The 23,567-nt window shown below is 44.9% G+C and overlaps 1 protein-coding gene across 6 annotated transcripts in view; it reads right to left on the reverse strand.

The window, feature by feature from the left end:
- The window catches only part of Shal (potassium voltage-gated channel protein Shal), a 116,677-nt gene that overhangs the window by 55,331 nt on the left and 37,779 nt on the right, over positions 1-23,567 (reverse strand). For all 6 annotated transcript variants that reach the window (XM_033332696.2, XM_033332688.2, XM_033332691.2 and 3 more), the window contains exons 2-3: positions 21,863-22,025; positions 4,957-5,145 (exon numbers count right to left, since the gene is read on the reverse strand). In XM_033332696.2, coding sequence (XP_033188587.1) covers positions 4,957-5,145; positions 21,863-22,025 — 352 coding nt within the window. The remainder of the gene's footprint in view (positions 1-4,956; positions 5,146-21,862; positions 22,026-23,567) is intronic.

A 23,567-nucleotide genomic window follows, 5' to 3' on the forward strand; every position in this document is an offset into this window, starting at 1 on the left:
GAAGTTGTTTTCGTATAACGAGAAGAATATTTTGTAATTGAAGTTTCGGCGATGTTGATTCAGTGCCAAGAGCAACGAAAAAGTTTCACCGACGAGTGTTTAGACCCGAGAAACGTTTTGCGCTTTTTACACGCGATTATTTGCCAATTCTTGGGATTCCCCGGGAAAAAGTATTTCCACGGTAAAGAGATTCCTTTGACGCGAGGACCAGACAAATTTTCATGGAATTAAGGATAAAGAGATTCGAAGTGCAGGCAGAGGAACCGTGGACGAGCGTGAATACGGCAAGAAGAAGAGACGACTGCTGAATATCCGGCTTTGCGTATGCATTGCTCGACACTGAAAAACGGCGACATGGCTGGGCTACTTGTGAATTTAATATCGTCCAGCTGGAAATAAGCGTACTGGAAAGGACCGGCTTTCCGAGAATAAGGAAAATAGAGTGGATCGGGAACCGGGGAAAAGGAAAAATTGAAGTAAACGGACAAACACGAAGACCGTGACCCAAACTCGACGAAATTTTTCTCCAGATCGATCATTTCTTCGCGAGAACACGTTTCCTCGTGTTCGAGATGAAACGGGTTCCCTGTTCGAGGAAAGGCTCTTGCTGCAACTATTCTCGTCTCAATTTTCTTTCGCAAACTGCTGACTCGGTGAACAGGAAGAGGTACACAGGCCGGACTTTATCAAATTCTTCTTGTTCGTCGTCGAACGAAGACGAATAAATAAAAGAAACGAGTATCCGTACATGATATTACAATTTACTTCAAGAAGTTTAAAACTCGCAACAGACTCGCGTAAGGGATCGTCGCTCGCAGTTATAGTCTCTTATCGTTGGCGTTAAAACACTTGAATCTTTTTATGTGTTAAAAAAATGTACGAAGTCCGATGCTAATCTGATGAATAAAAGTTGCTTCTAAAAAGAAGTATTTAATGTTTTATTCACTATGATACTTAATTAGTTTCCCTGAACATTAACAAGATTATAATTAGAAGGGTTTCATAATGTTGTTGCAGAAAGAATGTTAACTTGTCCGAAAAGGATGACTTAACAGGTTCCAGTGAGTTAAGAAAGTTCTAACGAAACACGAATGAGTTTAAAAGCGAAAACAGGTCTGTTTTCGAGAAGTTTAGCAGGAGGAACGACAACGCTTTCTTCCTCGAACGCTTGCGTCCGCTCGTGCCATGCGGATCGGAAAATCCGATGCGGCTACGCTATTGTTGGATCTCTTTAACGCCGTTTTCCGACTATAATTAGTCCCCGGGTCTCGGGATGACGTCTCGCCCCGACGACTTCGATTCCCGAAGAGATTCGATCGAGGCCGACCACGACCCGGAAGAAATCAATACGCCGACACGACGACACCGATTGGCCGCGTCTGATGCTCACGAGCTGCGCAACACACGCGACCGCCTCGAAAGATCTTCAACGGAGATCGTTTGCCTGCCTTCTCCTTACGATTCCGTGAGAGAACAACGTCGTTATGGTACCAAGGAATGCGTCCAGATCGCACACACGCTACCTCAAGTCTGGTCTCGCTATGTGCACGACGTGAAACCAGGATCGAACTCGCCGAGGGAATCTCATTTCGCTGAGTGATGGAGCTCGTAATCATCGACATTGTTTTTTGAAACGAGCTCCTTTGTAACAGTAAGGGCAAGAGCAGTTCAACTCCGTCCCACTTAGAATTCCCTTTTGTTAGACGGCGGCGGAGGCATCGCTGACGCCTGAAACATCCCTTTTTTATTCTTTTTATTCATAACTGTCATCCTATTACCTTCAGAAGCGATTCATCCAGCTGGCGTGAAAACAAAGAAACGAATATTCGCGAGATCCATGTACTCTCACGATTCTCCGACGTGTTAAAAACAACCGCCCGCAGATGGAAAAAGGAGAACATGCTACAATACATTCAGACGTCAATTTCGCGTCATTATCGGGTTCCAACAAAGTCCTTTTTCGCTCGTAATATCCAGTCCCATGAAATGAAGACTCTACCGATTCTCAGATGGCAAAACGAAGCCCGCGGTAGATTCAGACTACCGATACAGACGTCTAACAGCACGATCTATCGGCCGAAGTGCCGGTTCGTGAAAGGTCATCGCATCGTCGAAAGGTGAAACGCGTTCTTGTTATCTGTTGACGTGTATCACGTGGCACGTCGTCCATGCACATTCTTTTGCGAAGCTTGGTCGCAAAGACGTTTCAAGGATATCGTGGAAACGTATCGGTTAACAATTATAGGGACACGAGTGAGCAACGATTGGGATTCGATACCAGGAAAAATAAGTATACGTCGGAGGAGGGCATGCACGGTATCCTTAAGTGGATTAAACCAGAGAAAAAGTTTCGATGGAAAACACTGAAGCGAAGAAGAATCGTGAAAGACGATGACACGATCGAGAAAGTGGCAATTGTGCCGCGTAATATTCGTCCGACTCGTCGTCTCTTTACCTTGCGGATTTACTCTGTTAGAAACTTTGTATTTATCCAACGATACTGGTACGTTCCACATTCCAAATAACAATGTTCCAACTTAGTTTAAACCGAGCCGAAAGTTACATCTCGGACTCTGCGGACTCGTTGCCTATTCTCGTGCAAACGCATTAATCATTTCTGCTGAGAGTTTTGACAACAACAAGCTTCAGCAGGCCAGGTAAATCGGATGAAAGATTTAAATACGACGAAGGGAAATGTAAATATCATCGGGCGATCTTGCAGAATTTTAAACAGTCGCGCGGTTTTTCCAATTCTAGAAGGATACTCGAGAAGATAAGCAGATCTAAGATTCCCCAAAGAGAAGAGAGAGGAAAAAGAAAAGGATTCGCAAGGTCGGTTAAAATGGCTGCTAAACGCCGGCAGGAAGTGGAGATCGCGTAGACGCGAAGAAGTAGACGACAGAAGGCAGCAGGAAGTGGAGCGACGCTCCCTCGGGCCGTATGCGCGATTTTCTTCGCGACTTGACAAAAGCCGCCGGAATCGCGCTTCTTTCTGGGTTAAGTACATCCAGCAGGAAGAAGTCTGAGAAGGTCTGAGACCATCGTAGCGAAAGCATCGTCGAAATAGGACCAACATGATTGAGAGCTGATAAAGAATCAAAACGATGAGACGACACGATATAAGAAGATCTCGAGAGAAAACTCGACGAGGATGGCTGCTATAACGTACGAGTTATCGACATCGGCTTCCATTTCGTTCGTCCTAAAATAATAGAATCGAACGGATCGTTGGGACGAGCGGTTGCTCTTGATTTTGTAAAATGTGCATACTCCTTGATACGGATAACCCCGGGACAACTTGCAATTAACGGAATTTCCGCGGAAATTCAGGCTCCAGTGACCATCGAGACGAAGTTCCGATTTTCAGTACGCCAACTGACCTATTTATCAGGCTTTCGGCATTTGGTTTCGGGACCAGCGCCATGGAAACATTCCCGTTAACGGATGGCCGAAAGGCCGATGCTGAATTTGGATATTCCGTTAAGTATCATCGAAACATTAACTAAAACCTACCGAGTAAACAATCCGATCTCGTAAAATATTAAATCGCGATGTTCGTGGAAACGGAGTTCGCCGGTAGATTAAAATTCAGATGAAACGGTTTAGGATTCACCTACAGCTCGCACCAAGAACTGTTAATCGTTAATTTCGATTTTGCATTTACACTTGGCATTTGCATTTTGGCCAGAGATTTCGTAGACGTTGCATTTGTCTGCAGGCGAGACGTGAAACTGAAGGCTTCGGTCCCCACTGTTTCCATTTATATTGCACGATGTTTCGCTTGGCTGATCAAACTGATGATTCAACTCGGAAGTTCTAATCCGAATGCTCGACCCGGAAGAGTTCACCGGATGTCGTTTAATTCGATTGGCCAACCCTCAACGCCAGGTATCCCCCGAAGAAGCAGACGTCTAGGGAATTACGTCGGGCCAAAATGCAAATGCCAAGTGCAAATGCAAAATCGAAAGGCGATTGTTCATGCCGGAAAGCCGATATCAAAATATATCTCACCATCGTGAAAGTTTGAAACACAAAAGCTGACGATTCGCTTATTATCGAACTCGCTACGGTCTATCCTATCGCTAAAACGATAACACGACGAAATAAAAAGGGCATCCAAATTATTATCACGGTCTGAAATTCACGGAAACGACAACAAAGGAGTATCTGCCGGCGTTCGCTACACACGGTGGCTGTGTATCTGTCTCAACGACACCCGAGGCCTATTCTCTGTTTATGTGTGTGCGCGCGGGTAAGCTGGGCGCCGCACTCGATGGGTGGCACGGTATCCCTCGTGCACAAGTGCTGTGCTAAAATTGGACGCGAACAGAGGGGGTTTATTCAAATTACTCCGCAGCGCACGGACTCTTGGATTCGAAGCAGGCGACGTTGGTTCGCGCCCGAGAATGAACCGGCGCTTAGATAGCGCGACATTTCCCCCGTTTCGCAACTGATGCCGCGAAATTAAACAAGCGGCCGTCTACCAGGTTTAATGAAGCGAACGTTTCTGCGTCGATGACGAGAAGCTCCCCCTTTCAAGCGGCGATATTCGTCCCTTCTCTTCCAAGCTTGAACTTCAACGTTACGACAGCGTATAGCGTTTCGCTTTTAGTTTGTTTCTTCCTCTCGACAGGCGTCCTGGCTCATTTCGAAAGAGTTACAGAGCCGACACTTTGCTAACTATGCGCTATCGTGACATAAAGGAGACTGGGCTTGACCGAGCTAATGTTACGAGAAGCGGTTTACTACTCAGATTTATAACTCGTCGGCAAAACATATTTCCTTTGCCGTCAGAGAAACGTTATTACGTCATGAGAATCTTCGTAAGCGAGAGTCAGGACAGAGGTAGATAAAATGTTAATCGAATGATAAAGCTGAGGAGAGAGAGCAGCCAAGTGAGGAACTTGGGGGTCAGAGACTAAGGGTAACTGATGTAAATGATTTTCAAAGACTCACCGTGGTCTTCTCTAAACAACGAAGTAGATGATGATGTTGCAGTTCGAAAATATCCTCCTCCTTGTAGTTGTCGTCCAGCTGAAGGCCGCTCTCCTGCGCGGCCAGTCGGGCCTCAGCCGCCTTCTTTTTGCTCACGAAGGCTGCTCCGCTCGACGCTTTCGCGATCCTGATTCGTGCCAATCTGGCTTTCTGCAACGAAAAAGAAGCAACGTTATTCGCAGAATTTCATAAGCGAGCTTCGAATAGTTCCATCGTTTTGTCTTGTCGCGTGGCTGAATCCATTGATAAAATCGGAACCGGAAACGCCGAGAAAAACAATTAGACATTGCCAAAATATCGAAAAACATCCAAAACATCCGGTGTGTTCACGGTCAACCTAGTTTCGGTAAAGATTTGGAAAGAAATCAAAATTTGGGGGAAAGAAGAAGGAAGCGAAGGGCTGAAAGGCGATCCTTCGGAAAACGAGCGTTGAAGGGAAGAATTCGGTCAAAGAGAAACGAAGTCGCGTGTCTTTCCAGGTCGAGTGAAATTGTCTCGCGCGTGACAATGGAGAAACAGACGGCGGTGTTGCTGCGTTGGAAATCCGCCCTGTGAAATCGCGACGACGACGACGACGACAACGGAAAACGCGTCAGTTTCACTCGCTTCGGGAACGCGAATCCGCGCGCAGAAGAAGTCATTAGAGTAACAACGACGCATTGTCCCTGTCTGTTTTCTTTTTTCTCCTTTCTCCGTCGTTCCCCCGAGGCGTCTCCTGCTTGCCGCCGACGCTCGGTCAATTAAGCTTTTAGCGAGGATTTTCCGCGAGAAATTACCGTGTGCACACTATTCAAATGCGGCAAATACGCGACGGCGATCCGAAGTTTTAAACGCGTCCACGCCCATTTCCGCAACGATTATGCCCTAACCGCTGGATTTTCGCTTCCTCCGCAGTTCTACGAGACCTTGTTCAAACAGCCATTTCCACGAACAACTTTTTCAATGTACAAAAAGCAACGGATCGATGAAATTGCCTTTCTCCTCCTTTCTTCCCCACGCTCAATTATAAGGTATATTTTGCGGATAAACAAGTACTTGTACGATAACGACCATTGCATTCGGCCCTTATCGAAATTGCGTTCGATACATAAATTGCAGAATGATTTGCAGCAACCTTGTTGCCAGTTATTGCATCCTAGTTATAAGAATCCAGACACTTTTAAGGGAGCTAATATAAGTAAAAGCCTTCGGCAATAAACTCCACAGCCAACGAGAAGCCTTCTGTTTCCGATCAAACAAATCAGAAAAAACATACAGCTACTTGTCATCCTTTAGATTGACGAATAATCATTCGTTAAAGTTAGAATCCAGAAGTAAACTTTACTACATCGCCAATCCTCCAAACTAATCTCCAAGATTAATATCAATAATCTCCTATGATTTTCCGATTACGATGAATCAAATTTTTTATCAACAGAACAACGTTCTTTTAGTCGTCAAAAACCGTCGAGGTATCCTGAATGTGGCAGTATTTTGCACGTCGGTGACATAACTATCCGTCACGTTAGTCAAAAGATTTGTTTTCGTCCAGATTTTTATCGTGCAAACTTTTTTCGCGAAAAAAATTTTTCGCCAACCAGCAAACTTTTCGCGAGAAAAGCAACGTTAACGTGATTCACCAGACAACGTCATTACGATTTATCTCGACCAGCCAGCCATGCCTATCTGTGACACCGCTGTATGTACACGCTCAGCTTCCTTACGAAGCTTCTCGCGTGGAATACAAAGAACGCGAGTTAAATGACATCGTTCCGGCACGCAGCGTGACTTCGGTGAATCCATCATTAACGCGTTATTTCTCTTTAACGAGCGTTTTACTACGTCCGCAAGCTTCATAAAGCCCGTAACACCAGAATGAGGTACGAAACAACGGCATTCTACGAGGTTCAGCATCGAGCGAAATTACACGTAGAATATTCGAGATGGTTTTCGCTCTTCCGTCGGATTAACACGCCTATCGTACGATAACTTCATCGAGAATATCGTTACGGTTCGAGCCTAATAAAAATTAATCGCTACTTTTTCCTCCTCGTAACTCACACCGTCGCTAAAACTTTATCTAAGATCCGATTCGGTAATTTGCATTACGACCTATGGTGTATAACCAAGGGTACCACGAACGTGAGAGTTTCGGCGCTGTTCACCTTATCAGGTTTCGTGGATCTCGCGGAAATTCTTGCATAAAATGTCCTTAACGGCGGTATAATGTACGATTGCTGAATTACGAAGCAACTAGTTACGAAACTGTCGAGCGATAAGGCGCGCGCGATCTCCCGCGCGAATTCACGATTATGAGACCGCGATAAATTCTTCGACTCTGCATTCACGCTACCTAACTGACGTTTTCTTTATTTCTGAAATGTTTCGTCGATGCTTCCAATTTATTATAAGAACTCGTCCGAAACCAGTTATCGTACCTCTGTAACATCTACCACTTAACGTTCGCCTGTCTGCTTTAGAACTTGCAACTTTCTTTTAAGATACCGTACAGTGGTGAAAAAGCCGAGTATCGTAGGCAGGCGAATATTTATGCGGACCGCTGTATACGACCAGAGAAAAAAGAAATGATAATTCGATGGGTCAATAAGAAATTCAGCATAGCAAATCGTGGGTGCGCAGTTAGACGCGCGTAGAATGTAGCAGGACATAGATCACGTGTCAACGTGACGATATTGCGAAACAGCAACGAGGCGAAACGGTACGGTGACTCGTCAAGGTACGTGGCGTGGCTGCAGGCAGTAAAAGCCGCCGAAAGTGCACGCGGTCGCGGCTGCGCCCCTCGAGTCTGCATTCGAGGACAACTTCCTGACATTTCGCAGCTGCGGTCGGCCGCGTAAACATCCGCGAACACGGCCGATGCCACGTGACACCTTGCAGACGCGAATCGGACCCTGCATCGAACCGGCCGCGATCTTATCCACCGCGAAAATATACGATTCCACAGGGATATAAATATGTTAAACACCCGCGAGCTTTCCTAGCTCGGTGCATCGTCACGCTATAATTAGCGAGTCGCCGATGATGCGCCAGGGTTGCTGTAATCGCGCGTAATTCACGCATCGACGGACAGTGTTTGGCCAATGGCTAAACTTAGGGTGCTACGTAGGAAAATCGTGCTATGTAAATGTTTGACTTTTTGGATCGAACCACGGGAAGGAAGGGGGATCGAATTCCGATACGAACGAATGTTTTGTGGCAGGGGGGCCTTTTGGCAATTTACCGCTACTTGGTCGCTGGTCAGCGAGTTTTCAGCTTCGTTGCCGATTCCATTCCCCAAAGTAGTTACCAATTCTGATTTTATTCCATTTACAGCTTCGATTTGAATTCTTTACCGTAGACAGGAAACTGGCTGATCGAGGGCCGAGGAAAAGGTCTAGCTATGATAAAGATGGACACAGGGTTTACGAATTCGGTGACCGACGCTGGTGGAGACTTCATCTCGCTGCCTAGGAGACGATATCTACGTTGAATGATCTATTTCCTGAACGTACAGTCAAAGAAGTGTATCTACCTTTCTTCGAGTTTGCTTATAAAGATTCCACTATATTCTGAAATACACCATGAAGTATATAAATGAAAGTGGATATGTGTTCGCGGCGGAATTTCTGGATAATCCATTCACTGCCAACTACGAGATATCTCGTAGTAAGCGTATGTACCAAGAGTGCCGATTACGAGACATCTCGTACTTTACGCTAAAAATTTAGATTGATTGCAATCGATCACGGAGTAAGTTTGGGTTAGAAATTATTAGAAAGGATGAACGAAGATTTTATATAAATTTTGTGAAATTCCATGTTTTCCTTGAAATAAGATCTTGGTGCCTAGGGCAAGACGCTTTAAATTTGCCTGGCAGTGAATGAGATAAGCGTAACAATGGAAGGGCAGCGGCATGTGCAGCGGGCGATTCGATAGAAGGAAAGGCCCGAAAGCGAGCACCGACGTGGAAAGTCCCGTACCATTGGGCATGGAATGATCGATCTCGGATTCCCCGAGAACGTATATCGCCGGAAACGGAAAGCTAAAATTTCCTGGCGAGTCTCCAGCGAGATCCATCGCGGTCATCAGAAAAAATTAATAGGTCGTGCGAGATTAATCGAAACGGAGCGATACGCGTATAAATTATGAGACAGACGAAGGAAACGACTTCTGTATCAACGACTTTGGCTTCTCAACGAAGACAAATTGCCTCGAGTATAGACGAAATTCGAAGGAAAACAGACGTCGCAACACCATGTCAGCGAGTTCGTGAACCAACTATGACTCACTAGAGAATAATTCGCGTCTATTATAAAGTAGACGCGAAGTTCGACGAGCTATATATGGCGTATGGCATAATGCAATAGATTAGAAAGATACAATAATAGAGGTAGGGTCAGGATTCGATCAGGAATTAACCGACGTGGTCGCTAATTAATTCGCTTATCAATGAGAGTTTTTATCGATCTTACCGGACGACAGCTACCTGTTGTCCAGCATCGAATTAATTAACTATCGACATGTTGTGAGCACCGTCCTTCGTCCTGTATAATAGTAATTACCATGACAGAGAGGATCCTCTCTACTTCGCAAACATAATCTTCTAATAGAAAACATTGCTATACGCATGGACAACGGTAGGGAGATTAAATTTCCGCCTGAAATTACCGATCGGACCTATTAAATTGACCTTCTCTCCGTTACTTGAAAAACCGGCGGATCAATTTCGATATCGTTCGTTGGTCGCTGCATTTACAGAGTCGCGGAAAGATCAAGTTCAACGTACGCTTCTGAATAAATTCATTTATCGGCTGAAATCGAGTAGCCCTGGTAAAAATATTGAAACCCTTCTCACATGTATACCGGCACTCGATGAAACGAAACCTGCAATGGAAGCACGAGTGGCTTGAATTTAGTAATCCCAAAAGCAACACTCGACTCTCGTTACGTACGAACGGCGTGGTTCGTCGCTTTTTCATCGACCGTTCGGCCACGTATCCCGCGCGTTACAAGCGCCGCTAACTTTGCCCCTCAAGTACCGCCAGAACGTTGAAACTTCGATTCTATACTGTGGCAAGCCTGTCATTTTTCAAAGATCGCAGCTCTGCCGAACCTTGCAACATTCATCATCTTCCCGCTCACCAAGCGTCCAACAGATGATTTATGTTCGCTCGTCATTCTCTCGTCGAGTCGACTCCGCGTCCCAACGGCGTTATTGTACGCTTTTCAATGCGCGCGACAAATTCCCAACAGTATACGGCTATCCTCTACTAAAACGTCACATATACACGCGAATAATAATCGGTTATCCTCGGGTTTCGTTCCCAGTAACCGTGAAATATCTCGCTGCTCCGAGGTATACACACGCTTTACGATTTCCTCCGCTTCATCCAGATTTGCCCGAAACCTCGATTGTTGGCTTTGGAAAAGGGCATCGGTGCAGGGACACGAACGTGCACGTCTATACACACACAGGCATTGGAAATATCGCGTGGCGGGCGACGATTAATTCAAGGAAGATGAGGGAACCTGGTTGCCGCGCGGCCGATAAGAAAACAGAATGCACGATTGCAACGCGATCGCAACCGACGGTTTTCGAGCTTGGCCGCGTTCACCCCCTTCATCGTTTGTCTAGGTTTCTTCGCTCTGACGGTAAGTTAATTAAACGAACGTCGACAAATAACAGGCGGGTCACGGACGAAAGGGGCGCGGCCTTTCGTTTCAAGAAAGATCCGCCGGAATAAAATACGCAAGACCTACTTTCCTGAAGCATTGAAAATTGAAATAGTAAAGTGCCGTACTGAAAATATTGCCCGCTTCGCCAAGAAAAGCAAAATGTTAGAAAAAGAGAAGAGGGAGAAGACGCGTTTCCCCTGTCTTTCCACCAACGTTTCTTCCTCCTCCTTTTCCCGTTGAAAACGTTAATAGCCGTCTCGTTCCCGAGAGAAATGGAACGTCGCTTAACCGAGTGTAGAGAGCGTTCCAGGTGAGAAAGGAAGTAAATCTCCAAATAATTTCCGGCCTACCTGCATCCGCGTTTAATAATCCCGGTATGACGACGCTGTGTCCTAAGGGCGACGTAATGCGCGACTTTTCTCCTGAGCCCGCGAGATCGCGCGATTAACCTCAACTGAATAACCTTTTCTTCGACCGTTTCTCGTTTTTTACCTCCGGTCGTCGGTACCAGGTAAATCGAGAGAGCGAAATTATTCATCGACGTAACGAGCTGAAATTGTATGCAAATGCAGGCCGGCATATAATCGAGTTGCAAGCGCATTTTAAATAAATACGCGCCATCACTGCAGGCTTCCTTGCTGTGAAATTTCAAAGAACATCAATGATTTAAATGAATATGTATATATATTCAATTACATATACCAATTTTCTAATATCGTTAACGAACGTGATCGCTTTGTCTTTGTCTACGGACAATTAGATTTAGGTTGGTCCTCGTCCAAGGTACACTGCTGTGGGTAATTGAAACGGTCAGATCGACCGTAATCAGGCGTAATCAGATCAATTACTTACGTTCCATTACATCCCATGAGTGGTTCGCAGTTAGAATTACACTTTTAGCAATTTTTCCTACGAATGATTCGGTCTTCGTTAATTTCTACGCAATATTTGCGCGCTAACGACGTGGTTTCACCTCTAAAAATTGTTATCGTCATCACATTGTGCAGCACATAGACGCGAACACTGTTGGAATTGTTCGATCCCGCGGTGTTTGCCAAAAGAGAACCGGTGCGACGCGCGAGATACGTTTCACAGGGCAACTTTGTCCCCTCGTTGGTACGCGCGATATTGTGTCAGCGATGAATGCGTTTTCGAATCTATGCGACTTCCTTCGCAAGAACCTCGCTGCTGGACGCTGATAAATTCCGTGTCTTTTTTCCCCACCGTGCAATCCTACCCCATAGGTTTTCTATTTTCACGAAACTACCGACTTGTGTACCGTCTTCGATTACGCGTTTAATGTCCATTTATCTAATATCATTTTTATTCCGCGCTATTGTAATTTGCGCGGTGGGGTTGATACACGTCCAACGAAGAAATATTGGAAAAGGAGCAGCGATGTCGGCGAATAATCGCGGATTAATTGAAATTGGATGAAACAATGAATCTGCCCTGCCAACCATATAATCGACTGATCCGACGTTTCTAAAGTAAAACTGATGCTAGAACTACGAACGATTAAAATGTATAAATAAGACGCTCGAATTAGTAGGTTGAAATATTTCCACGTAAAATATCATTGCACACCGTGTCTGAACTTTCCAGCCATCACGACGTATTACTTTCTCCTCGGTGAAACAAAATGAATTAAAGAAGTTAGGAAGAGCGGATTGTCTGAAATTTCGTTTAATAACCAGCCACCCTGTCGCCGATATCCTTTTATTTCCATCTGAATGCGATCTGAAAGTCGATTTTCACGCCGAGGCATAAAGGGTTCCAATTAAAAGTCCCTTTACCGACTTCACGCCAAGTTAATCCGTTCGGAGGAATCTCCGGCGCGCTTCCATTGTCCCCGGGACATTTATCGCGGCTGCGTAATATCCCGAATATCAGTTGGAACAAAGGTGATCGACCAGCTGTGGTGGAAACGGTCGAATCAAAGGAACTCGGCGGGGCGCCACCACTTCGATGCCTTCTGTGTTCCTGTCTTCCGAAAATCCGAGGAAAAACCGATCTGTTCTCGATCGATCCCAGACACGATTATTCCATTGTTATCGGTTTATTGTGCGCCACGACTAATATAACAGGAAACTGCGGGGCCATTTGGCAAAATTCCGATAGAGTACGTGCAGTAACTCAAAGATAATTTTCGTAGACGCGTTAATTATCGATATCGCGATACGCGCGATTAAACGCCATTAATTAGAGATCCAAAACGAGCGAAGCTAACTGGGAAACTAACTTTAGAGCTGACGCTTGTTGTACTCTGAGTCGGTGCAATACCAAACTTTATATTGTATTTTCGGAGTTCCGAGCGGGGGAAACTCGACACGAGCGATCGAGACCGTTCAAAACAGAAAATTGATCAGTGGTGATGGATTCGAGGTTGAACGAGGGTTGCGGGTCGACCCAAATGTTTCCACGGACCGCACACGTACCAATTTACCGGGATCGGTGGAATTTTTGAAACACGTGCGCGAAATTGCGGTCCGGCGTATCTGAAATCGACTTACGTCTTTGGGTCGTTCGAATATCCGATCGACGCTGCGTGGTTGCTCGCGACCGATCGGTATCGCCACGTGCCAATTAGCCTACATTAATTAGCCGTGCGTCGTTGTAGCTCGCGCGATAATTCGCGTAACGCGTTGGAAGTAAATTGGAGGGGATCTCGTACGTTCAAATGAAGAAAATACTGCGCGATTCGAGCGCGGAACGAAGAGGCAAGAGAAAGGCAGAGCAACGAGAAGTTGTAGATTTTCGCCGGTAGAAAAATACATACATAACGATTGGAAGAAACAACGGACACGATAAATCTTGAACGAATCGAGGATCGTAGCCGTTCGAGATTCAAGAAACAAATTTTACGACCGTGCGATTGGATTATTCGCAGAAATTCGGTTGGCTGTAAAAGATCGTGGCTACGATAAACAACGGGACTCGAGAATCGAAGACTTAGACCTTTAGGTAAATATTATCGAATTTGACGATAAAACGATCCGATATCCGAGGCATCCAGATTAACAAAAACAATCTAAAAATTCGCTTGGAAATTATGTCTCGTATCGTTCATTACAAAACATTTGAGTTCGAGTAAAGTCAATATATATATATTACGAAAACAAGGGTGACATCATCGTTCATGATATGACTGATTCATAAAAGATCTCCTGATAGCAACCATCTAATTACCAGTCGATAATTAACGTTGTAACTCGAGAAAATTCGCGTCGCAAAGAGTTGTTTATATACCTCCTTGAAACGCCAATTGGGCTTTGTCCATATGTGTTGCTTGTACATTGGAATTCCGATGATGATCTTCCTTAATTGCTTTTCTCTCTTTGTTAAGTTGTCCGAACAATCTTTGATCCGAAGAAGCTACGCGCTACGCAAATCGATGTTTTATCGGTGTAATAACGCAACGACAGCGTGTTGGCAGTAATTTAAGCCGGAGTATCTGGCCCGATTTGATTTATCGAACGTACGTGGCCGCTGAAACGCATGCCGATGAGTTTTACGAGGTGAGAACCAGCTTGACAGGCGCCGTCGAACCCTGACAATGATTTTCCACTCTTCCCTTTTTTCATTTACTCTCCACACATCCGTTGGTCGTTTGCGGAAGTTATTTTTAAAATTCGGAACCACTTTTCAAAATCTTTTTCGCACCAAATACACGCGTTCTCGTACTTTCCCCATTTCCATTTGGAAATTTTGAAGGAGAAATTGACTTGGAGCCACAGAGAATCGAAACTGGATCAACTTGACGATAAATGAAAAGCAAATTTATTTTCGTCACTCCGATTCAGCCATGGAATTGTCTCTCAAACGCTGACAATTCCAAATTTGAACATTTTAACGAAGAATAAGATCGGAAAGTGGAATCAGACACTTTGCATAGATCCAAATCTACGTTGATTCTATACCGACGGAATTCTCTTCTCGTTAGAAATAATCTTCGTATAATTTATTTCGTCTGCTCTTTTCCCTAATTCTGCCATAGAAACTGGCGCGGATCGTGTGTACACATAAATCAGGATCAAATCTAAAGAAACGTCCCTTTATAGAACCGTGTGTAAAAATCTGGAAGAAAAACAATGGAAGACACGAAAACTACCGCGGAGGTGGACGTTTTATCGTCGTAACGCCGAACAGTTTGGTCTGGACGACGTCCTTTTTTTCGCCTTTGGAAATCCCCTTCGCCATAAATTTTCCGCGAGACGAGAAACTACCACGGACAGTTTGCTGACAAGGCGCTCGTACGTTTGTAGGATTACGTGATGCTTTTCGGGGCAGAGACCACGCGTGCTGCTTCCCGGTATCGATCTATTCTCTCGGGTAATCTTTATTGAGACTGGTTAACGCATAAACTGTTTGGAAGTACATCGGTGTTTAGTGCGTTCAAGAATAGCGTGACCGTATTCGAGGCGAGAAAGAAGAGCAGAGCCTCGTCGTGATTGAGCGAATGGAACAGAGAACCAATGACGTCAAATGGGCTAGCCATCGATATCGCCCCGTGTTTATGACCATATACCAACCTCGACGTGACCGAAGCAGATCGACAGATCGCCAGGAAGATCTCTCTTTTCCTGTCTTGAATCGTTCGGAGTACACTTCGGTTGTTTAACGAGCTACCTCGTGCCGCGAATGCTTTGCTTGTTTTTCTTGCCTCGCGAACGGTAAAAGATTTCGGCAGTTCTTTTTATCCGCCTCCGCGTCAATCATTCTTTCGCGGTAATCCTTCGCCTCGAGGATTACCTCATCGATCACGTGGCTGGTTTTCCGCTAAATGAAGCACACGGGCAGGATCGTTCCATTTCTCAGGACGAAGGATAGATATTGGCGACTTCCTGAACGACGATTTTCCATTATTCCCGCGTGAACACCGAAAATACAGCGGCTTTCGTCGAATCGAACGGTGAGCTGCTACACTCGGATGCCGGAGCACTAAATGGGTTAATCACTGGGTGCGCGACGTAAATCTTCGTCAGTCGACATTCATCGTAAATATTCGCAGGCGTTTCCCCGTGACTTGAATGTCAAAGCGTCTGCCAATAATTGTCCAGTCGTTGCCCGCGGGGAGGGACGGCTTAACGAGCACGCGCTACTATGCCAAATAGGACAAATTGCACCATAAGGCACGAACCGATCGTTTCTGGCCTTTCGTTCCGTTTCGGGATTCGCCTAACCGACGACCTCGATATTTCGAACAGCACGAAAAATATCTGCTCCCTTGGCTCGCCGGTTCATTCGGGAATCAACCGGGAGAGAAAGTAATCGTTGATCGAGAAAACAGAAAAATGAAACAAAGCAGCGATATCAGAGAACGCTTCCGTCCCCTAATCTTTCGTTTCCGCTCAGGTTAGCCCAATCGACGCGTAAAAGTGGCTTCCACAAAAGTAAGTCGGCCGTATCTTTCTCTCTTTTCGTGGTAGAAAATCAGCACAGCGCGAAAGCAATCGTGCGGCTTTTTCAACCGTATTCACCGCGAGCGATTTTCACGGGTATCTTGGCAGGACCGATGGCTCCGGGCGATCACCGAGTCAAGCAAACAAACGAAAGCGTTTCGGAACACGGGGGTGGCTTCTACCCTCTTGTTGCTCGTTATTTTTTTCTTGAAACTCGCTCATTGCGTTCTTGGCCGGGCCAACGAAGCGGAAAAGGCAGAAAGCGTACCGAGAGCCCGTCCCCGAGAATAGAGATACGTGGTAAAGAGGAACTAAAGGAAATTCCTGGCAGGAGAGCGGTTTGAATCGTCGACGACTGGAGCAAAGGGCGCTCGGAGAAACGAAATATTTCATCCGAACCACGCGAAGGATTTTAAAAGACCTTTGGACGAAGAATCCTGGGATAATGGAGATGTGGACGTTCCTCTCGTTTCAAGCAAGAAAGAGTATCTCTCTTTGGTATTAAGGTATCTTTTAGTGTAAGTTTTCTCGTTTGTAAGAGTTCCATTCGAAAGAGAAGTCCTAGCGAGACAAGCGAAAACGTTCGTCACTGGTTAGACCAGGCGGCACAACATTTTTCCAAAACGAAATCGTTTATTACCACAGCATTGGAATAAGTTCTGTTCGAACTGATTTCAAACGACCGTGAGTGCGATTCTCCGTGCAATAAAAATCATTTAAACACTCCAACCAGGTTACGGATTATTTGCATCTCACCGGGCTGCTTCGAGCAGATTTAATGGCTCTAAAAGCGTTAAACTCCTCGATAATCGTAAACCATCCTAACGACGATTGCTTCGAAAAGTTTCTTTTAAAAATCATCGTAGCGATCGGAAGAAGAAAGTCGATCCTCGAGTAAAATAATTTGATGCTAAAACGAAGGGAAGTTACGATTGCACCGTAGAAAATAAGCGAAGAAGGAAGAAAGTTGTCGAGATTCGAGCAGCGAAGTAGATAGTCGTGAAATAATATCTCGTGAAAGTTAACGCGATCTCAACTCGTTCGCACGTTTAATTACATTTATGCGGTGAAACCCGTGGCCTCTCATCATTGTCTTTCGTTTATTCACGAACGGTCAGCAAAAAGACGACGCCACGACGCTTCCATATTCCATGTAATTTTTCCTCTTTCTCTCTCTCTCTCTCTCTCTCTCTCTCTCTCTCTCTCTCTCGATTATGCTCACTGTTCTTTCTACCTTGATTTTCGATATTGCGATCGTTTTTCGATATCGTTTCGCTCGAATAGAGGATCAAATCCTCGTTGATGGCGTTCCATATAGAAAATGCTGAATAGCGATGATTTTCCTAGCGCATTTCGGTATTCTTATAATTCCTACCGAGAAATTACCTCGGATTCTTCCTTTCCACGCTGTCTAGGATTTTCTACTCTTACGATACGACGATATGAAAGAGGTATTTTTATGTATTCATATTTGGTGAAAAACCGAAATTTATAGAACGGCCGATCAAGTTGCCGCGAAAATGCGGAGTTCGTTTCACGACAGAGAAACTTCACCGTGGCAACTGTTTACTTATGGAAGCTTCTCTCAAATATTTGTTTATCCTTAGCCGACTGAACTCGGCTGCTACGTGCAAAATCGATCTCGAAGGCTAGATCGCTGATAGAAAATGGACAACTTCGTCGGACTTGTAGGTTTCCCGTCCAATCTATTTATTTGCATGGTACGAACGTCCATTCGATATCATTACACTTCCGTTCACGTTGATGCTACCGATAAGCTACTTTGACGATTTTCCAACTTCCTTTGCGAAGTTACGTTTGCTCGGATTCCACGTTCTCCCTTGTATCGTTTAATAAACTCACCATGTAACCAGAATAAAATTTAAACCCAAAAAATATTGCATACGACTCGGTTGAAAATACGATTACCACAACGACAATTTTATTCTTGAAAACTGCAAGGACCGACAGTTGTCTAGCTCGGTGAAATTCGCGTTAAAACAGACGATGATACGGAACGAACAGACACAATACCAAAAGTTGTTCTAAAATCGGAACTCGTTGCCGACCGGCCACGTGACGAAAACGAAAGACAGAAAGGGCGGGGGAGGTGTAGAGAAAAGGAAGGATCCATGAGTATCCGAAACCGCGAATCAGAACGAGCGTGGCCATGCATATGTAGATGCGATGTATCTGCATTGCAGATTTGACCGGGCCGCGAAAGAAAGCGAGCTCTGATTTCAGGACTGCGAATTGTCGGGAAACTGTCCTCCCCGCCTCCTAATTTGCAAAAACTTCTCCGTTGATCTTTGACTCGGTGAATTTCGCGCGCCTTAATGCGGCCCGGCAGTTGCCTGTGGTTTTTCCATCGACTTCGTTTCGTCGATTCGACTGCGCTCAAAGAACGGTATTTAGCGAAACGAGAATCGGATATGCAGAGTTTTGTCAGACGGTTGGAGAGTTGTGCGCCTGATGCTCGTACAGTTCGCGATAAATACGTAAAATGGAACCGTGTGAGAAAACATTAAGGCACAGAATTGCACAAGTTTGAGTCGTTTCAAAATATATCCATATAATCGTGATAGTCGTTTGTAATTACAGAAAGTTCGAAATGTTCCACTGCAAACATAATACATTCGTTATATGCGTATTTGAATGGTACGCGTGAAATTAGCGGCTGATATAGCGCGGAAATTTTCTGCGTCGCGAAATGCTTCGTCCTCTGTTTCCTCTGTCTCAAGGAGGCTAATACACACTTTGTCTCTTGAGTCAATAGTAATCGAGACATCGCAACAGACGCTTGTAACATACGGACGATAAAACTTTGCAAACCCTCCACTATAATTCTTCCAACTTTAACGCGAAAGAATCGTCTACTTTAGCGAACGACGCGACGACGAGGAGCAACAATCGCCATCAATCAACCCCGCGGAACGGCCGGAAGTTCCTCGACCGCGATCATACTGGCCGCCACTTTATTCGGCCAGCTGTCTCTGTCTCTCGGAGAACACGGGATAGTGGTAATGAACTGAGGGTAGCCGCTGGCCGTCGGCCAAGCCAAACTACCGCTAGAACCTCGAGCTAAACTGTCCGCGAGGAGCCACCGTAAGATTTCTGATCTCGCCGAGCCGTTTAAAAGAAATTACAAATCGGTGACTGGTTTTTCGCAATCCGCCACTTCTGGCCGACTTCTGCGTTAAACTCCGCCAGGCAGGTTACACGGTCGTTCGTCAACCGGCGCTTGTCGTTTGTGACAGTGAAAAGGGGGACAATTGCCGGCTCTTGTCGACGTTCAGACATATCGTGGAAATAAAATCTAATAACACGAAACACCCGAGTTGAGAAACTACCGGTAAACCGACTAGTTCCTTTTGATCCGCGTTGATTGAACGCGACACGCGAGTCGTTGGGTTACTCGAAAATAATGGCACGATCGAGCAGGCCCGTTTAACATTTCCAAGAGCAATTTGTCGGAGGAAACGTAGGCCGCGGCCGAACCGGGATTTTTGTGTCAAGACGCTCGATGGTCTCTTCAACTTTAACGAGAACAATTGCAGGTAACTGCTCCAGGGAGGAAATAGTGGAGCTCCGCATACAAAAGATAAATCGTGGGCGGCTCGAATGAAAATGTATTCAAGGCTTAATGGGTGCTCGATCAAATTGACCGGTTTAGCGAGTCGGAAAACGAAAGCATCGAGGATAATCGGTGACTTCCATTTGACGATTAAAGGCCCCAGGCAAGTAAAGCCAATCGTAGCCGTCATTAGCATCCGCGATAGCGGAGCGCCTCTCGAGCTTGTTCTTTGATGTTCGTGCTAATAAAATATCGGTGGCTGAGTAAAAATAGCTACGCGGTTTCATCGCAATATAATTTCAATACCGACGGGTTTCTCGTTCGCGATCGCGTCCTTTTTTAGATCCTAACGGAACAACGTCGTTAATTTTCTTGTTTCCGGCGATTAAAATACGATAGCGTTGTTCTAGCTGATTATAGAACGCGATACTGTCGGACAATTATCGAGGAAAGTATATTTCTAGGCAACTCCGGCTATCGTCCCTTTTCATCGTGCAACGCGAATGAGATACAAACATTTTTACAACAGTGTTACGCTAAAAGCTAAGAGGCAGGCTACTTTGCACAGTCAATTCGAACAATTGATGGAATGGCTACGATTAATTAACGAAGCGATATCCTGGCCAGTTACCGCGACGTCATTGTAAATAGAAGAAACATTGAGGTAGTACAACGTGCCGAGAAAATCTTCAACACTCGTACCGCGTGAAAATAGAAGCTAGACAATGCAACGACTAGACTATTTCTGTTCGAGAGCTAAATCGGGCATCGGGAGAATCCAGAAAGACTAGTCGAGAAGTAGGACTCGGTCGGAGCATTGATTCCCGTGAAACAGGTTGTTGAATTTAAATCGAAACGTTATTTTTGCTTCTTTCTATTTCCATAGGCGATTCATAGAAATTCAGTAGCTTGAAAATACCCGAAAGAAATCAGGAATTTCAACAGCTGTCTTTCTACGTAGAAATACTCTCACCTACTCCATTTTCTCCAGCCATGAACTCGGCCCGTTCTAATCGATTGGTCGCATTCCTGGCCACCAGTGACACCCAGTAAGATAACCACACAGCACGACGATATAGCCCAATTCGATCGGATTATATAACGTCGAATTAACTTTCGTCATTACGCGGTTGCAATCGAGAACGCTCAACGGCCGCACTTTGAATTAGACACCGCAATTTCTCGGAAATTGTCGGATCATCGTAAACAGAGATGTTCTATTTATATTCGAAGGTGAAATTGAAACTAAGCGAAAGCAGAACCTTTTGGCAGGAAGACTCGCGTTGGTAAAGATCACCTTTGGCAAAATTAATCGTAGTGTCCGTTCACGGAGCACACCGCTGCTGCAAGGAACAGAAGCTTAAATCCACCAGGTGGTTGACCCAACATTTACATTTTGCCTGTAAAATATCTCGTCTCTGCTATCGAAACCAAAAGCTTCTCTAACTTTAATCCTATCTTCTACGAGTGAATTTCAAATGGTCGTTCGATCAATCGTTAAATATCCCGGATGAATACAGCGAACGTTGAAGTGTGCAATACAACGGTATAATTGAAAATATCAAAATCGTGTATCGTGATCAACGGAGGTACAAGGAGGAAAATCCTCGATGTCTGTTTGAAAGTTTGCCATGCTATGGCCTTGGGGCCGGGCAACTAGGTCCAAAGACAACATCCAACAATATCGATATCCAGTGTACCAGAATAAAGTGAACAGTCCGTGGCGCGAATAGTGACACAGCTATTTGTGGATACGCCAGGCGTATGTATATACGAGAAAAACGGGCGAAAACATATCGCGAAACACGAATCGCCTACTTAAGCGCGTCCACGATACACCAAGACGCGCGATCTGTTCCTTTATCATCCTTCGTGGCACTAAAATCTCTGTCGAAACTTCCCTCCGAACTTTTATTTTTATTGCGTTCGAATAAAAATAAAATCTCCATTTCCATAAGACGTAAATTAAGGTTAATCGGATCCGTTCTCGAATCGTTCTACTCATCGACGGTTCGTTGAATTACAGCTAGATCGGGCCGGAATTAAGGTCGAATTAAATTTCGACCGAACCGGGTTCGTTCACGATAACACGCGTTACCGATAACAGATTAACAACGCGAAGATAGATGGCCCACGATTCGTACGACGAATCGGCACGCCATTTTCAATACGACGATATATGCGTGGATCGGCTGTATCGTATCGATAAGGAGACGCGTAAAAAAATCACACTCACCCTTTGCGCCTTTCGCTTGTCAGCCCGCTGATTCTGGTGATATATTCGGCTGAAATTACTGACGATAACAGGCACCGGTAAAGCGATCACAAGGACACCGCTGAGAGAGCATACACCCCCCACGATTTTTCCCGCGATCGTTTTCGGAACCATGTCACCGTACCTGTAACACACGAGTAATTCCAATTTATTAGTATTATAAATTATCTTATAATCTGTAATACAATAATAGACTGATAAGTGGATACTTAATAAATAATCATAAGTCAATAATCATTGACACACTCGCAGAAACTTTCGAATAAATCGACTACCTTCTGCTCGAAATCATTTTTCAAAGAATGAATGCGAGTCTGAGCTATAAGGGAACATAGCTCCTGTCTGACGATAGACGGACCGTTTCCCTTCACTCGATACTTTTTCCACGTAAACCTTACTCCTACTTGTCAACCACACTTTGTTGCGTATTTGTTGCATTTCTCGATATCCTTTCACTCAGTTATATCAAAAACATTTCTAGTGGAAGCCGTTGCAGTTGACAAACTCTGAAATTGCATACTAACCGTCTGTAACTCAACAAAGTCTTGTGAAACTGCGAATCGTTATAATTCGTGTTAGAAACAGCGTAAGAAATAGGACGAAATTATCCGAGTACGAAAGAAACTTTGTTCTTACTTTTTAACCATCTCCAGGAACGCGTTTAATTGGAAAATTTCTGCCCCGCTGTCTGCATAATTACATAGTTGTTTCACGACCGCGAGTATCGCTATGAACCACCGCTGGCACGATTTATAAAATAATTTGCATCGTGATTTTCGCGTCGATACGAAGGTAGCAGAAAAGAGAAGAGAAGAAACGAGGAAAGGAACTTTGCAGGGGAAAAGTTGGTGCATTCGCGAGGGTAGCTACGAAACTTCATTCCGAGAGTTACACTTTCAATTTCAATTTTTTGTGGATTGCATTAAACGGATAAAAGAAAACGGGCAAAGGAAGAAAGAAGAAGGGAAAAATGACAAATTCACGATATCCCGTAAAGATTACGAGCGACTTTTCTCGTCGAGCATACCGCGATAAAACTTTTCTATGGCTATACGTGCCCCAAAACGTGGTTGCCCATCCGCCTCGATGCTTTTCACGGGTTGATACAGTTGCAAATCCACATTGGCTAACTGTTTCAATTTTTCAATCGGAAATTACACCAACCGTGCATTTTTTATCGACCTCTTTCCTCTTCCGCTCTTTTTTTTTTCAAACTCACCCTTTTGTTTTACCTCGAGCGAGAAATTATTTTAGTAAAACGAAATCTGCTTCCAAAAGATCTCCTAAATGTTCCAAATGAAATCCGGCAAGTGGAGCGAGAAAACTTGGCAACTGGAATGTTTGTAGCAGAATCGTAGACGTCTCGATCCGTTGACTAAGGAGAAGAAGAATATAGTAAAATCGATACAGACGCCGCGCACTGTGTATGAACTAGTCGTGCTTAATGCCCTGTCTTCGCGGAGGCAAGCAACGCCGCAAGCTTGCACCGCAAACGTCAAGTCTGCTTGACAGAGGCCTGGCAACGCGATGTCTGACTATGACGTCTTATTCCACTGCACGAGTGAAAATTCACTCGAACTGTCTCGGCGCACCGGCGTTTATAATTCCATGTTCAAAGCTGGAACAACGCATCACGCAGCATCCGGATTTTATTTTTTAATAGGAA

The sequence above is a fragment of the Bombus vancouverensis genome, chromosome 7, assembly GCF_051014615.1.
Source record: "Bombus vancouverensis nearcticus chromosome 7, iyBomVanc1_principal, whole genome shotgun sequence".
In the NCBI taxonomy this organism is placed as follows: domain Eukaryota; kingdom Metazoa; phylum Arthropoda; class Insecta; order Hymenoptera; family Apidae; genus Bombus; species Bombus vancouverensis.